Below are 17,859 nucleotides of genomic sequence, written 5' to 3'. Positions count from 1 at the left end.
ACATGTGTTACATGAAATCACAATGACTGACTATGCAAATGTAATAATCGTTATTCTTTACATAGTAAATTTTCACTTTAGCAACTTGTCTACATTTCCAAATACCTCAAATGCTGGTGACACAAGTACACGTTTTTATATAATTAGTTTGTTAACTACATCGCAATAATCAAAACGATATTCCTGCTTTTGACAGAAATAATCGACAAAGCGAAAATATAGCATCCATTACCGAGTACAAAGTACAAAATTATCCACAATGTATTTATAAAATATGCTAATAAAGTTCAACAAAGTCGTAAGATTCTATTGATGTACATTCTATTTCTGTCACGTCATGTATATCAAGCACATAATTCTTGTGAACTGGAACATAGCATGAAGAAGTAAGTGAATATCCTTTACTGTGACTGGAAAGAAAATTGTTAAAGACGTGACTCTTGCACTTTAAACTGCACAATTTCAGACAACGTATGAGCAATAAAACGGACATATCAATAATAATCAACATTTTTTTTGATAAATAAAGCAATATAATAGTTACAAAGTAGAAATTCATGTAATTAATATTACCATTCAGCTATGTTCACAAATTCCTAAATGTCGTACACATCGCACTGATTGAACACAGACTTTTTCTTACTAACATCTAATTAAATGTTTTACTACATACAAGCGCATAAATTTACCTAATTTTCTATTGGCTCTCTCATTGCAGAAAATGCCACAAAGTATGGATATCATCGGAGCATAGTATCTTCAAACGCAAAGTAGACATCATCAACGAAGCAGCAGCACCACAATTCTTTAATGCACTACTTGGGCTATGTAATTAATGCAGCAGCCAAACAGCTCAAGTCGTTTTTGTTGATGGAGGATAGAAACCAGTACATGATGAGAAAAAACTAGTTTTATAAAGCATTGTATTCTTCTCTCATATCTATCACAACAAACACCATTCATGTTTACTTCTTAAAATAAGAATCTTCATTAGTCACGTACTGTACGTGTGCAACATAATCCAGTTCTGTCATAGGAGCTTTGCATGCAAAATATGATTACTCATAAATAGTCAGTTAGTCCAAAATTAAAGTTGATCGCGTATATTAGTAATGACTTCCCTATGTAGTTCTCCACGTGGACTTCTCTATGAACAACATGACGTGTGTAATAGGGATAAACCCATACAGATAACCAAACCAATGGGTTTGATATTTTGGGTAAGAAACTCTTCTAATACGTCTGTCATTTCTCCGGAGTATGCATGAGCGAACTAATCACAGGGATGTCCTCCACACCAGATGATAATAGTGGATAAAATGATGGGGAAAGCCATGCGTGTAATGGGGAAAATTCAAAGTGGAGTAGCACACGTAATACCCCATGACATTGAATAATACTCCATGGTGTGTGCTTTTCAGTAAGTATAATAAGAAATACATATGATCGAGTATGAAATTTCTAACCGTACAAACCTCTAGCCTTGTATGATACTATAACATGTAAGAAAGAAAATATTGTGACTATGAAGTAATTAATTTTACTCTCTTTGTAATTATTGCAAACATTAATTTACTATGTGCAATTATTAAGCTATCGCTTTCAATAAAAATCTACTCTTATTTTCATTGCCTACATTATTGTAAATATATGTGAACATTGTCCGTATGAAGTTTGGTAATATTTTAGCCATGTGTAGGTAAATATCAGAACTCGATAACCACCAAAATGGATGTGTGAACTTTGTAACCAAAACCCTCTATGTGAGTAAGCATGTGCAGATTCGCCATATCGACCTTACGTGATATCTCTCTGCACACACTCAAATAGATTGCCAGCAACACATATGCACAAAAGCACACGTATGCACATATATATCTGATAAAAATAAAGATGATTATTAGTACTACACTTCGGAACATGAAATTAGGCAGCTGATAGAATTTGAGCAGTTTTCACATCCTTAGCGTAGATAGAACCTGTTCACGTGATACAAAAGTGGCATCAACATTTGCTAGAAACCAGCGAATGACAACGTTCTCTTCTCAAGCGCGAAGGACAAGAACCGATATCGTCTCGGTTTAGAAAGGGAAATCTCGATCTCGTTTGAGTCTCGAAATCAAAATCTTATTCTCGTATAACGTCGTCACTCGTATTCGAAAGGTCCCGGGTGCGATACCCGGTGGAGGCACATAGTGGATCGGATACCACATTAAACTGCTGATCCAATCCTGATTGTTATATTTGTGTGTAAAGCAAGATATAAAACAAAACTCAACTCTAACTCAACTCGTCTACATCTCGAAGAGAGTGTCTCATTCTCGTTTTCGTCTCGAAGGAAGTGTATGTCTCGAAAGTAATGTGACGAACACATCTAGCTCTCAAAGGTAAATTCTGAATCTAGTCTGAAGCTTCGAAGTGATGTGTACAAAAGTGCAAGCAAGGAAATACTTAATACAAGGTATTTCAATTTGGGCGAAATTTTCGCATACATACATATATTTTATATCTAATATCAGACAATAAGTATTGGTCTCGTCTTCTTTGCAAACGTCTTCCTCGTTCTCAGTCTCGATTCAACAAGTGTCGTAGAATCTGATCTTGTTTCCGTGTCCATTTTAAACGATGCTATCGATCTGGGTCTCATTAAGATCTCCATTTTTGACATTTTCACAGGCAATAAATTAATTTAAAATATGTCGTTTTCATTAGGCAAAAGATTCACTACATACATGGTCCCATTAGTTTTAATTGTGGAGATAGAGAGTATTTACCAATGCAACAATACGTCATGTAAAATAAATTTTACCTACTTGTGAATTTTACATACCTGAAAACAAAAGAATGGGATATGTTACGAATGACGAAAAAAACTAATTCAGAGTTAATAGAGAATTTACGTAGTTGGTAATTTATCTACTACCTTACCTTGTATATTTAATAAGCTTACACTAAGTACTATTATCTGCATTTTTGATCATTGCTGCAGGCAGTACTACGCACCGATACACATTGCTATGCATCAACAATTTTCAAACCCTAACTCCTCCATTTCTTGTACCAAATTAAATCTACAGCAATTATTCTTCACAAAGTATTGAATGATATTTTCGCTCATGCTATCCGCTTTAAATTAGAATTCATTTGGAAATAAACCTCTTCCAATTCTATTCTTATTATAATCATACAAGTTCATTTTCTAAGCCTAATTTCAAAGCTTAATAAACGATTTAAAAAGTTCGTTGCAATTTGGCTTCGTGGTTGCTAAGAAAGCTCACTGTAGGGAAACCACTGAGCAGAATCTATTGTAGAGTCAGGGGTGAAGATGGCAAATATGTGGGTGTGGCATCTTGACATCCCAAAATTCAAGTGTTGGTAAATATATTCAAAGAACCGTGCCTTTACCAGTTCTGTAACAACAAAATCAGTCAGTTATTATACTATATAGGAACATTTATACATTTTTCATATGCATATAATGAAGTGGAATTTAAGTGGACTTAAAACAGCAACTTAATCAATCGGCGGAGGGACACAGTGGATTGGATCTCACTTTAAACGTAGGTCCGGTATCCATTAACCCATGAGGCATGAAGTGAACTTAATACAAAACATTTAAAAACTTATCCTTAGCTTGGGCCTAGCGTATGTCTAGTACAAAATCTGTACGTGATGTCGTCCTGTCTGTTTCTACTCAACCAGAGAAAACTACCTCCGATCACCAGTTTCCCAGCCGACAATCTATTGAACAAATATTGTCCCCACCCACACAAGAAACAAACTCCATCAGGTTCTCTCTTCCCCGGAAACTCCCGTTCTCCAACTACCGACGATTACCTCCCAGTGTTTCACAGGGTATGCTGTTTCTTCACGACGTCCAACATAGCATGCAATCAATCAACTGTTACAACCATCAATATCCCCCTCTTCTCATGAGAACAAACGCACTCATGGAGACATATCAACCACCGAGACCGAAGAGGACATCCGATGACACGGATCCTAACGACAGTCCATCCGACAAGTAAGAATGCCTCGATAATCAGATGAGTTTCAACGGATCACTACAGATGTGGCGCTTGTAGATCCACCACAAGCAAAATAACTTTCGGGCGAAAGTCTTCGCATAACTTCCCTTCATCCGTTCAACTCGGTCCACAAGCAAGCCTGACCCACTCTACCGCTCCTCTCCTTGCGTGAGTACGGTGCACAGGGCACGCGGTACTGCGCAGGTTCCTTTTGCATGTGGTTTCACTATAGCATCCGCAGCTGCGAAAACGAAGCTGCCATTACAATCCCCATCCAAAGCATCAACAAATTATAGTGCACAGTAGATGTCTTACGTAGGATTTATACACATAAAGATAATATTTATACACATTTCAGATATAAAAAAAATACATATAGAGGTTATATATATCGTCCTTAAACATTACCGTGGATAAAAAATGAATCAAACCTTACACAATTACATTCATATATGTATGGGTATATATATTGATGCGTTCACTGGTTTCAATTACTTAAACTACGGGGATCGTTACTGTGAACGCTTTAGGGGTCAAATGGTAGAGCTAGGTTACGTTTATGGTCCCCATACAATCTCGCTGACAGGCTTCTGGCAGGGAGTGGAATGATTTCAAGGGATGTGGACGACGTACATCTTGGCTCGTGGTTACCCTGAGCCAACAATATACACATAAAGAAGGTAAAAATAATAATAATAGAATAATAATAATAATAATAATAATAATAATAATAATAATAATAATAAAACATAAAGTAAGAATGTTGTCCATTAAATAGCGTTTATACTCAGAAAATTTAGCAAATATGTCCAAGTGTATGCCCCTCTCTAACCATTCATTATGCAAGCTACACATTCTTTGCAGGGGAGCCATTTCTGCGGATTTTGTACGGGTGCGGGAAATTGCAAAGAGTTGCTTTCTTGATCGCAACTTTGGATGGGGGACATATAAAGCTATTTTTGAAAGCAGAGATGAAGAATCCAATTTGTCGTTAAGAAGTTTGAAAAGAAAAAGGAGCTGATGTATGGTTCTTCTGTTTGCAAGGGAGGTAATGTGTAATTTAATTAGTAATTCGTTATAAGGTGTCATCTTTGGATATGCACCATCTATCCTAAAAACTATATAGCGAGTGAACTTATTTTGAACTTTTTCAATACGATCTATTTGTTTACTGGTTTGTGGACTCCACACTATAGATGCGTAGTCTAATTTGGGCCTAACATATAGGTTAAATAATGATAACAACAATTTATTTTCAGTGAATTCTTTTGCAGTTCTCACAATGAACCCCAGTTTTATATGTGCGTCATTAACAGTCTTTGTGATATGTAACTGAAACGATAATTTATCATCGAACACTATACCAAGATCTGTTATTGAGTTTGCCCTGTCTATCTGTCTGTGTGCTATTTCGTAGTTATAGTGTATTGGGGATTTCAATCGGGTAAATGTTACGGCCCTGCCTTTCTCATGGTTTAGATTAACTTTAATTGCTTTACACCATGCGTTGAGATTTTCGATATCCTCTTGTAATTTAATGGAATCATCTTCATTGTGAATGCTCCTATAGAATTTTAAATCGTCAGCGAATAAGAGTTTCTCGGAATTTCAGAGTTGTTTTGGTAGGTCATTAATTAATATTAAATACAACAAGGGACCAAGATTAGAACCTTGAGGTACGCCTGAGCCAGCTACAAATTCATCGGAGCAGCAACCTTGATAATTTACGTATTGTTTTCTGTTTTTGAGATACGAGCACATTAAATCTACGAGGGAAGAGGAGAAGTTACAAAATGCTAATTTCTTCAAGAGAATATCATGGTTTACAGTGTCGAACGCTTTGCAGAAATCTGTGTATATAACGTCTACCTGACCTCTGTTGTCAAGTTCAGTGGAAGTGAAGTTTGTAATTTCTACGAGGTTCCTCGCGACAGATCTCTTTGGTACGAATCCGTGCTGGTGCGAGGAGAGAATTGGTTTTACGTGAGCAAAAAAGTGTTTATAAAGAATCTGTTCTAATAGTTTAGCTGGCGCAGAGAGTATCGCAATTGGTCTGTAGTTTGAAATTTGAGATTTATCTGATGTTTTTGGTATGGGACAAATTTGGGACAATTTCCATTTATCTGGAAATCTCGATGTTTGTATTACAAGATTGAAGAGTATACGTAGCGGATATCTTAGGGAACTATTAGGGATAAAACTGCAAGAGCAAATTTTGACAAGCCGTGCATTTAGCGTACGGATTAAGGTCTGGACCTAATGCGCTTTAACCACTCGATTTTCCTCCTCCTCCTCTTGCCGATATGCGCGGTCTTGCTCTACATTTAGCTGGAACAGGGTATACTTCCTGGTCGAGAGAGGGAAGGAAGACCGGAGATGGTTGTTTGCAAGCTCATCAAGAAAACGGCACGTGGCGACTTGGATAAGTATCCCGTGTTTCTGGAAAGGAGGACAGGGTGGCACACCGACGCCATAGACACAGACCGAATTGACAGACCAAATATGGAACCAGAGCATACTCACACAGGAGCCTCTGGTCCTACGGAGGTTGCGGTATGTAAGGAGTATCGACTGACGACCAGCGCTGTATCCCAGGTTGCCCTGATGGCTCGCCACAATCCTGTCATAATCATCATCGCCGCCACGAGCGAGGAAACCAGACATCCTGCCAATATGAAGTTCAGTGAATTCGCTATACATGTTCGCTTTTCCTCTCCTATCCAGTCAGTATTGAAGGAGAACAACACACGCGACTTTGAAACCTAACCTTACCTACCTCTCTGTTAGCTACATCCAGAGTGACTCCAATCCCGTACCGATCTCAGTTTCTATTCCGAATGATATATTGGGTTGATGCATAAGTTCGTAACGCTTGTGTTTGGTATGGCAACACTGCGGTGTTATGCGTCTATATATATTGTTTAACGTTCATCAATTGGAGTGGCATTGTTATGCTTGTGAATACGCTTGTGTTATTTTTGGGCAAAGAACAATAAGTAAAAAAAAACAAAAAGCAGGGGAAGAAAATGGTTTTGTCATTTCAAAGAAAGGAAGCAATTTTGACTTGAGTGATTCTCCACGTTCAGGAAGACACAGACATTTGCATGACCTCAGCATGGCGAGCTACCTAACTTTTAAACCTGAAGCCATACGTTAGAAGAATTGAAAGAAAACATCACGAGAGAATTTGAAGTAATTTCGGAAGAGGGCCTGCGTGTGTTACTGAAAATTTCCTAAAAATATGCATTACATGTGTGGATGCAGAAGGACATCATTTCCAACACCTCTTGTAACAAGGTACGTGCTCATTTTAGTAACTGTCCGTGTAATTGTACGAGCTTATTTTATTACATATTTATTATCCGGTTCCATTTACGCGCATTTTGCATCCGGCTTGTAGTGTAATAATAAATATCAACAATTACAAATATATTATAAAGATTATTAGTTCAGCAACCTAGTGTTAATTATGAAAGACATTGGAGACCCATCAACTGTGTAATCAGAAAATAGTTAATTAGTAACAAAAACTGAAACTTTATCAATTCACTGTTTACTGATTACTGACAACTGACTAGCGAAATATGAATCTTTTAAACAATATGAATGCAAATAATGACTTTATGCACTGAAGAGTTCAAAATGTTCTACAAACAAACAATATGTAAAATGTGTTGTTTCTTTAAACAAATATATGATCACGTGGAATCATATAGCTATAGTAACAAACAAAATGAAGAAAACCAGATGGTGATTTATGATTATTAAAAAAATATTAAATATAATAAATTATTTCTGGGTTCAGATTTAATATAAATGTGAAAGAAAACGAGCATTGCATTTACTGATCTCGAAATTCGTTGAGTGAATTCCAGGCTACGAGGTAGTACGACGACGTGAGACCAAAACTACAGTTCTATTATTTTTTTATTTTTCCGTGCAACAAATTTTGTTTTTATCTATTTCGGATTAATCAACATGTATCAGTTAGCACCAAACCTTAAAAATGTTTAAGAAGAGTATTTGGAGGAGCTTTGAGTTTGCTAAAATTCTTAGGATTTTTTCTATGCCACTATTTCATATTATATCTATATTTGTTTCCGAGATATTGGTTGTGGTGGTCTACTGACTGGTGCAGCACTATAGTAGCAGTTAGGTCTATAAGTACACTACATTCTATATTTGGATCTCTACTATCGAGTAAGCGGTTGGTACCGACTGTTACCTACAATGACGAAACTCTAGACAAGACAGAAAACGAGACAGACCGACTCGAACACGACATGAGACGTAACTCTACAAGGTCTAGTCTCTATACTATTCCAAAATTTAAGTTCAACCTGTTGTTGATGTTGCCTATTCTAGGGAAGTTACGAAACTAGAAACGTCGCAAACATAATTACACACAACGCAAAAACTTTACTGAGTCGGTATTATCGACAACGTGCAAGAAATAATCTCAGAACCAAAAGCTTTGCCTTGACCTTAGAAGCCAAAGTGCTTTGTTAGATAATCTGACTTTCGGGCGAAAAAAAAAACTACTCGAATTTCACAATCAGTTTCGGTTACATACCAAGTCAGTATCCAGCAGTCAAGTTCGATTTCATGTTGCGATCTCGAAAGGCAGTAATTTAGCTTGAAGAGTTGGAAATCTGTACGAGGTTTGTGGTTTTCAGGATAAGAATACTATTTACCTGCCTTCGTAATAAGTACATAGAATTAGTTAGGATCCTAGTAGCCTATGCAGGTTAGAAAGAATAAGCATATTTTTTATTATGATGATTTTTATTTATCCATCTTAGTAACAAAATAGCCTATGAAATCAAGTGTCCTAGGTTCGAATACTGCATAAGATGTGAATTTATTTATTTATTTTACTTCGTATTTCTGCCACTTTTGGCTAATTGCGAAGATAAAGAGTGATGATATGAAAATACTGGTGAAGAGAGACTAACAAAGAAGACCCATGGCCCGGATTCGAACCCGGGACCCCTGGCGTCGCATAACTACACGTTTGAAATATGCTTCATTTTACACAGAGACATACACGCACGTACGCATACACACAAGATCATAACAGGCAACTGCCTAATTACAGGGTTCAAACACTCAGCTTTGATCATTTAATTTTACAATGAATACTGATTATAAAACAGAAATGACTGATGTTTTAAACCACATGCAATAGCTTGTTCAATATTAACAAAATGACAAATAATACAGAATGAAAGTTATTAATGAAATGTAACATTTTAATAATACCAAGTGTAAAGAGGACGTAATACAAAAATTTTTATTAATAAGTAAATTTCCATTTTTCTTTAATGTTCGTCTTTTAAAAGCAGAAGGTTTAAGAAAAATGCAGGATTTACTGCCACGCAAAGGCATATCCAGGGTGTGGGTCAGGGATTCAGGACACCTCCCAAAATTTATCCCTTCTCTTTGAAAAGGCTATATTGGCAGAGTTTGAATTTTGCGCAAAATACTGCGAGGGTTATCGTTCCATCTAAAAGTACTAAAACTGAAACAATTGTTAATGCTGTTTGACATTGTAAGTGATCAGGTTCCAAGTCATATTCCTGCAAGTGGAAAAGAAGTCATCTGGCTTCAAAACGAGCCAAGAAAGATTACGATTTATCCGAAAACACTCGCTTAGCTGCAAGGTGCGAAAATGACATTGGAAAGCTTTCACAATTTCATTTTCTCTAATCAGATGTCTTGTCTCACTTCAAGCCTACAAGAAACTTAGATACAAAATTATTAAAGCTAGCGTCTCACAGGAAATGTTATGTTTTGAGGAAGAAAAGTGTCAGAGAAGAAAAACCCACGCCTTCAACTTAATTAGCTAAGTTTTCAATGCCTCCCTTACTTCAATTTGCATGATTGAACATATTGATTGTAAGTACTGTGTTGCATTTTGTACAGATACAGAGTTAATCTGAATGGGCACAACAAATAAGGGAAATTCTGTTTCAAAACCGTTTAATATATGGAAGGAGACTATTGAAAATTTTATAAATCGTTCCAACACAAAATAAACTATAGCCGGCCGCCGTGGCAGAGTGGATAGCACATTGTGCTGTGACGCTAGGGTTTCCCGGGTTCGAATCCCGGCTAGGGCATGGATGTTTGTGAGTGTCGATTCATAAATTTCATCATGTCATCCGTCATCCCCATCTTTGCAAATTAGCCAAAAGTCGCACAAAATGCGCAGTAAAATAAAGGAAATCAAGCAATCATAAAAACTACTGTTGCTGCAAGACATTTTGGAAACGTTATGCCTATTCAAGCAGGGAGTGCAGCTCTTCAAATAGATTCACAAAGCCAAAAACAGATTTGAGAAAACAGAGAAATGTTCAGGCAAATCATTGAGACAGGCATATTTTACGGTAAACGTGAACTACCCCTCCGGCTTCACGAGAATAGTGGTCACATAACTTTTGGAAAAAACACAAATATGGCAAGTTCCGGCTCTCTTAAGATTCCGAACAAATGGTGGTGATATAAACTTACATAACATGTTAGTGAATATGACCACGATGGTTCATTGATTGATCGATTTGGTTTATTTTAATTCGTTTTTCTGCCGCTTTAGGCTAATTGTGAACATGAGCATCAGATTAATGAAATTAATGAAGGACAATCACAAAAAACACCCATGTCCAAGCTGGGATTGTAGCGCGCTGTGCTAACCACTCCACCACAGATGTCGGCTACAGGTTAGTAGTATACCACTCGATAGACTGCAGTGAAATTATTTATTGAGGAACGTGCTAATGACTCGCGTATATTAAGCTTTTTGCTGCCGATGAGACACTTGATGTTACAGATATAGAACACATCTTTCCGTGCGTACGGTTTGTGGATTCTGGAAGAGAAATCATATATGAGAGTTTGAGTTTGACACGAATTAGTGATATGTCAGCCTGATTAATTTATTGATTAATTTGGCATTTCAAGTCCACTTTATGCACAGTAAGGTTAATTGGGGCCGGATCAACAGTTTAAAGTGGGATCCGAACAACTATGTGCTTCCACCGGCTATTGAACCTGGAAATTCTTGATTACAAGGCGACGACGCTACCACTGCGCCATCGGGGAGCCCCATGTCAGCTTCAAATCTGACTTCAGGTCTTCTTGAAGAATGTCATAAACTTTTTCTCGACACAAACCCACAGCAATGTATTTTTACTTTGCCAGTCACAGGTTAAATTTTGCCCTATATTTAGCCATGTTTAACTCCAAAGCGAGAAACTGTTTTCATACAGTATATGAAGTTTGTGATATTTTACAATATGTATCAGACAGTAAAAAAAGCAAATACTATTGTCAGTTTGTGAAATACTATATTTGAAAGACATGACTCATTCAGTATTTTTGTTAAACTTCTTCAACCTATAGTTTTCAGTTTAGTGAAGTTGTCCGATGCAAGCGTAATATTTCATCATTCGCAAGTAACCTTCTAGCCAGCCGCAGTCAAGAAAGTAACTGCATTATTTATCTGGGAAGCTTTTCAGTACTTCATCACAATTCAGTCTCTTCTCTTTCTAATGAAAGAGATGTCATAGAACAGTTTCAGAGATTTCGGAGAACTCAGATAAAGAGCTTAGCAAAATATTCAAGCTGCTTCTAAAAAGTGTCAACCGACGTTCAGTTCTGAAATTGCTATTCCAAGAATAACAAAACAACAACAAAAAACGAGATGATCATCCTCATACCACTGTATCCCCTGCGACAGTTTAAGTTTGCAGCAGATTTTATGTATTAAACCGCCAGAACGGCGCTCAGCATTTCCCGTGAGAGTCTTGCCTCGACCGCCGATCTGTTCATATCACAAACACTGAGAAAATCGGCAGTAATAAGTAATCTGATAAACAGATTTATGTTTAATCAGGATATTTTGTCATCATTTGAACTTCTACTGCCAAAAAATGATTCTCCAGAGCATGTAGATAAATTGGAAAACCTTTGCATATATTATGAAAATGATGCTTTAGGTACAACATTAAAGGCTGATTATATCCTTTGGTGTCAGAAGTTGCAACGTGATTGGTTGTGCAGAGTGTATAACCAAAAATGTGTGCTTTTCCGACATTCTTGATAAATGCAATATGTTCCACCCAAATTATTTATTATCATATACGTGAAACTACTAGCCACGTTGCCAACCGCAAGCGTGATAAGATCATTTTCAGCAATGAAGAGAATCAAAACCTTCCTGCACACTGCACTTGGAAATGACAGACTGACTTTATCAGTTCACAGTGACATAAACATTTAATCAGACGAAGTTCTGAATATTATGACCCAAAAACCAAAATAAATTCGTCTCCTCCTGTGAAACTTGGTAAGTAATCACTTAAAATATTTCATAACACAATCCTCTGTTCTATTTTAAGTGTGGAAAGATGTTTTAATTGTGTATGGAATGTGGGATCAGTTGACAATGGTTTTTGAGAGGTGTTTTTGTTGTGTATGGAATGTATGCTTAGTTAAATGTTTTTTTGATAATATGGCATGAAGAAGTAGAAATCAAATATACCTGCTGGACTCCCTCCAAATGTTATTTCTGGAAACTCCCTTATAATGCGTTAGGAAATTTCCCTAGTATATCCACATGTCTAACCGTAGAATCTTACTTCTTAGGTTAAGTGAAAATGGAGCAAGTCTACATGAGTGTGTTCAACGATCCAGAGTACAAGTACCATCTTCCAGAAGAACTGAAGAAGAGAGCCCACGAGGAACTCAACGAAAATACAGAAACAGTTCGACAAGAGATTGCGGAGTTCAGAGAAAAAGTCAAAGGTAAGGTGGGCCAATCCTTCAACAATTTATTTACCCATGATAATACTCCAAACTTAGCCTAGAATATAGCTAAGTTGGAGGGAGAAGACGTAGACTAAATAGAAGAGCCCTTTTAAGAATGACGCGAAATGAAAGGAACAGAAAATGTCCTGGGTTAAGAGAGGTTTGCAATTCTTGTATGGTTGTATGGTGTCAGAGCAACATGAATATTCACTTGCAATCTTAGTAAAACTACAAGCGTTTCCTCAGATATAAACTTTTTGTGAAACAGGAATCCTTTGTGTGACGGTTTTAATGACATCACTGTCATCTTGGAAATGACATTTTTTTTCGAAATGAAGAGTCTTACGGTGGAGTCAATCCACATAAGTTGCCTGTCACTGATTGCTCGACTGTCATTCTTAAATTTTGAATTGTGTATAGTTCTGAGATAATCCTATTGTTATCGCGTGCGGGTTAGATTTGACTGCCATTTTTAAAACACGTGCTGTGATATTTGCGTCACGAGAAAACACAGATAGCTACACACACAGAATATATTTAAAATAATGTCCATCATTCAAAATTGCACAAATTCGTACAGGTTGTCCCTTGCAGTGATTTGTGCGTCGTGTAGGGGAGAGTTGTGGAAATTGGACCGTTGCCTTTGTTTTTGCCTAAAGACGAGTATTTGAAACAGGTGAGTTGGCACAACTGGTTGGCGTCAGTGTAATGTACAAATGACTGAATGGTCAGTCAACTAGAGACGTTGGACGAAGTAGGAGTGCTGTTATTGTGTTTCCATTGTTCGTGTTGCAATTATTGTGCTTCGGATCTTAAACTGTTGTGTAGACTAGAGGTAAGTAATCAAATGTCCTGTAGTATATTATAAAAGTGCCATTCATTAATCACTAACTACGTGTGGTAAAATTATGATTTAGTTGCGTATGTTCGTGTAGTGTCATATTTTTATTAACGGGGTATAATTGCATAAGTTGGACCACCACGTGTTTCCCAAATTGGACCGGGGAAAGTATGGGCTGTGGACAGAGATGAAATTTCAAATGGCTATAGCAGCATACAGTAATGCATATTATGGCTTGGACGAGTGTAGTAGAAGGTATGGTTTGTTTGGTTTTACAGCTGACCGAATATTCAACATGGATGAGTCAGTTTCACCACAGTCCAGAAACGTCCACAAAATATTGTAGCAAAGAAAGGAAAATCACAGGTAGGTGCTGTTACAAGCGGCAAACGTGGAGTACAATGGTGTGTGCAGTGAGTGATGCAGGTGTCTTAGATACCGTAGACATACATACGTACATGCCTTTTGTGAACGGTCCAACCTAAGCAACCTGTGGTCCAAGTTAGGAAACCAGTTGCCTATAATGGACCGATGTCACTACTTTCGTTTATGTACCCAATTATATTGGTTTATTCATTTTTTTTTATTTTTTTTTTGGAAATACATATATGAAGTGAAAGCTAATAGTTTGTGCTTCTCATACCTACAATTTCGTTCTTTCCTGTGTCTTGTTTTTGATGCAGATGCAAAATAGTACCAGCTGGTCCAATTTCGGCAACTCTCCCCTATATAAGTGAGAATAATTTATATTTTGTTTCGCAGATATTGAGGGTCTTTATTCCCGTTTGGACGACTGCTTCCTCCTGGCATTTCTGCGGACGAAGAAGTTCAACCAGGAGAGGGCGCTGAAAACGGTAAGTAGTTTTTTTTGGCCAAATTGCAAGACGCATTGTTTCAATTACGTGAAACATAAATCCATCATAGTTCCCTGTTCAGTTTTTATGTCAAAGCTTCTTTGTGTGAAGATTGCTTTCAGATAATTTCTATACTTCCAGGATGCATATTCAGGAAGTAGATGTTCTGTGGGCAACAAACGGTGCACAGCTTGAAGTGTTTTGACATTGTCAAAAAACTAAATGATTTTCTCTTTCGTTTGCAGCAAACCATAGGACTTTACCTGTAATAGTTTTTCTTATAATAAATTTTTGTAATGAGGGAAAGGCATTATGGCCACCCTGTATTATTCCATTTGAAAAGTTATTGATTACGTTTTCTGATTGATCAACCCAAATTCGAAAAAATGCAATTATATTTCTAATCTTATAAGTTCAATTTATAAAACATTTATAATTCATTAGGTATGAATAGTGCATTAATAGGAACTTTCATTCCTATAAATTTTCCATTTCAAAGGTTATTGAATACGTTTTCAGATTGATCAACCCAAATTCGAAAAAATGAAATTATATTTCTAATCTTATAAGTTCAATTTATAAAACATTTATAATTCATTAGGTATGAATGGTGATTTAATAGGAACTCTCACTCGTATAAATTTTCCATTTCAAAGGTTATTGAATACGTTTTCAGATTGATCAACCCAAATTCGAAAAAATGAAATTATATTTCTAATCTTATAAGTTCAATTTATAAAACATTTATAATTCATTAGGTATGAATAGTGCATTAATAGGAACTCTCATCCCTATAAATTTTCCATTTCAAAAGTTATTGAATGTATTTTCTGATTGATCAACCCAAATTCGAAAAATTGCAATTATATTTCTAATCTTATAAGTCCAATTTATGAAACATTTATAATTCATTAGGTATGAATGGTGCATTAATATGAACTCTCATTCCTATAAATTTTCCATTTCAAAAGTTATTGAATGTGTTTTCTGATTGATCAACCCAAATTCGTAAAAATGCAATTATTCAATTTATAAAACATTTGTAATTCATTAAGAATAAATTATGCCTTAATAGGAATTCTCATTCCCATAAATTTTTGATTTCAAAAGTTATTGAATATATTTTTTTGTTAAACCGAAATTCGAAAAATGCAATTGCATTTCTAATCTTATAGATTGATTCAATGCATAAAACATTAATCATGCATTAAAAGGAATTCTCATTCCTATAAATTTTTCATTTAAAAAAAAATATTGTATATGTTTTCCGATTGATCAATCCAAATTCGAAAAAAAAATCCAATTATATTTCTAATCTTAGAGGTTAAATTTATAAGAGATTTATAATTCATTAAGTATGGTTGATGGATTCATATAAAGTCTAGATCATTTAAGTTTTACTTTTATTCCCTCTTTTTCAGTTGAAGAGGTTTTACGAATTCAGACAGACCTACCCTGAGTACTTCGAGCCACTGCTTGTCTCTGAGAACAAAGCCTACTATAAAGATGCCTTATTTACGATTCAGCCAGAGACGGATCTGCTAGGAAGGACAATCAATGTCGTTCGAATAGGTGCACAAAATGAACTCAATATATATTTAAACTTTTACTTCTTGTTCGAAACCAACACAATGTGTGTACAGTAAAACATGCAGAATAAAGCAGGGGTGGAAAGATTAGGAAGCAGAATTAAATCAGAAACCACGGAAAACATTAGGTTGTGAATTCTATTACCCTGTTCCCCTAGATCCGCATTCGAGTATTTTTGGAACCAGGTATTAACTAAGTTAGATAAGTTTTTATTAGTACAAAAGTAAGTGAATCACTAATTAAGATTAAGGTAATGAAATCAATAACTAAAGTAAAATTAACGAAAGATTTTAGGTAATCAATTATGAAACTACATGACTTGCCACGGACTTGTACACTTGTTTGTGTTTTTACTGTAGGAGCAAAAAAATATGTAGAAGAAAACCGACGATAATGAGCAAGATTATGATGCTATAAAGAAATAAATATGTATTGGTGAGGAGAAAATGCACGCATGCATGTATATACACCCCCCCCCCCACACACACACACGTGGTTTGTGTATTTGGGATAAAAGCAATGCTTTGTTTTGGAACGTTTCATACTCTAATGTTGCAAACAGCTTTAGATTAACTAAATAATATTATTTAAAAGGATATCTAGCATCTTTGTTTTACATATTTACTTGTAAATTACATACCTTCAATATTATATGGTGTTGATAGCCTATCAAAAGTCACACCTTTAAACATTTGTTCATGTAACGACAGATGCGATGATATAGATTAAATTCCTAAAAACGCTTTTAACAGGATACTGTAAGTGGAATAATTGATTCATGTTTCATTTTATTTAGTTTTTTGCAATTTTTGGTTAATTGCAAAGATTAATGTGAATGATTGATTGATTGATTTGGAGTTTTAAGTCCACTTTATGCACAGTAAGGCTAATTGGGAGTGGACCTACAGTTTAAGGTTGGATCCGAACCACTATGTGCCTCCACCTGGTATCGAACCCGGGACTCCTTGATTACAAGGCGTCCACGCTACCACTGCGCCATCGAGGGGAGGCCCCTACTGTGAATGATATGATGAATTTGATGAAGGGGGCACACAAAGAACACCCATGCTTTTGCTCAGGCCTGGATCCGAACCCGGGTCCTCTAGCGTCGTAGCGCGACGTGCTAACCACTCCACGAAGGTGGGCTAGAAAAATTTGAGGACAAATAGGTTATACTTGAAATGTATAAATGAATATCTTATTTTCCAAGATACGTGAGTGCCTATAAATTACACATAACTCTTCCAGTATTTCTTTCAAAGAAACTATATTTTCCTTTGTGCACTTTAGGGCGATCTGCATCCCCAGTAAAATGATTCCGGTACCCCCTTGGTCATGCCTATAAATAAGAGAAGGTATAACATTTCTTTCAGATGAATGTTGCACGCGTCCACAATTAAAATGTGAAACCTTTCTCAAAAGCAAAAAGAAAAATAACAAAATTATTTTTTGTTGCAGGCAAGATTGATTTTTCCAAAGTCCCAATAGATCACATATTGAGAACCGTGTTCACATCCTTTGACTGTCTGCTCCTTGACCAGAAATTCCACGTGGGAGGTCTTGTTTTCGTGCTCGACTTCACAGACTTCGGGCTCTCTCATCTAAGACAACTCACAATAAAGATCATGAAGGTGTTCTGCTATGTGTTGCTGGTAAGAATATTACTTTATATAAAAGTTTTTACGTACAGGAAGAGAAAACAAGTAAATATCGTACACATCTACGTAAAGAAGTAGAA

General features: G+C 36.2%; 2 protein-coding genes across 4 annotated transcripts in view; one reads left to right on the top strand and one right to left on the bottom strand.

The window, feature by feature from the left end:
* Nucleotides 1-17,859, bottom strand: part of Sema2a (Semaphorin 2a) — a 1,542,453-nt gene that overhangs the window by 1,399,561 nt on the left and 125,033 nt on the right. The gene's annotated exons all lie outside the window — the stretch shown is intronic.
* Nucleotides 8,599-17,859, top strand: part of LOC145985770 (alpha-tocopherol transfer protein-like) — a 30,704-nt gene continuing 21,443 nt past the window's right edge. For both annotated transcript variants that reach the window (XM_083119847.1, XM_083119848.1), the window contains exons 1-5: nt 8,599-8,689; nt 12,675-12,833; nt 14,440-14,531; nt 15,953-16,103; nt 17,580-17,773. In XM_083119847.1, coding sequence (XP_082975973.1) covers nt 12,686-12,833; nt 14,440-14,531; nt 15,953-16,103; nt 17,580-17,773 — 585 coding nt within the window. In that variant the 5' untranslated portion in view covers nt 8,599-8,689; nt 12,675-12,685. The remainder of the gene's footprint in view (nt 8,690-12,674; nt 12,834-14,439; nt 14,532-15,952; nt 16,104-17,579; nt 17,774-17,859) is intronic.

This window comes from Lepisma saccharinum, chromosome 3 (genome assembly GCF_977018435.1).
Source record: "Lepisma saccharinum chromosome 3, izLepSacc3.1, whole genome shotgun sequence".
NCBI lineage: Eukaryota > Metazoa > Arthropoda > Insecta > Zygentoma > Lepismatidae > Lepisma > Lepisma saccharinum.
This window is presented reverse-complemented; position numbering and strand designations above follow the sequence as displayed.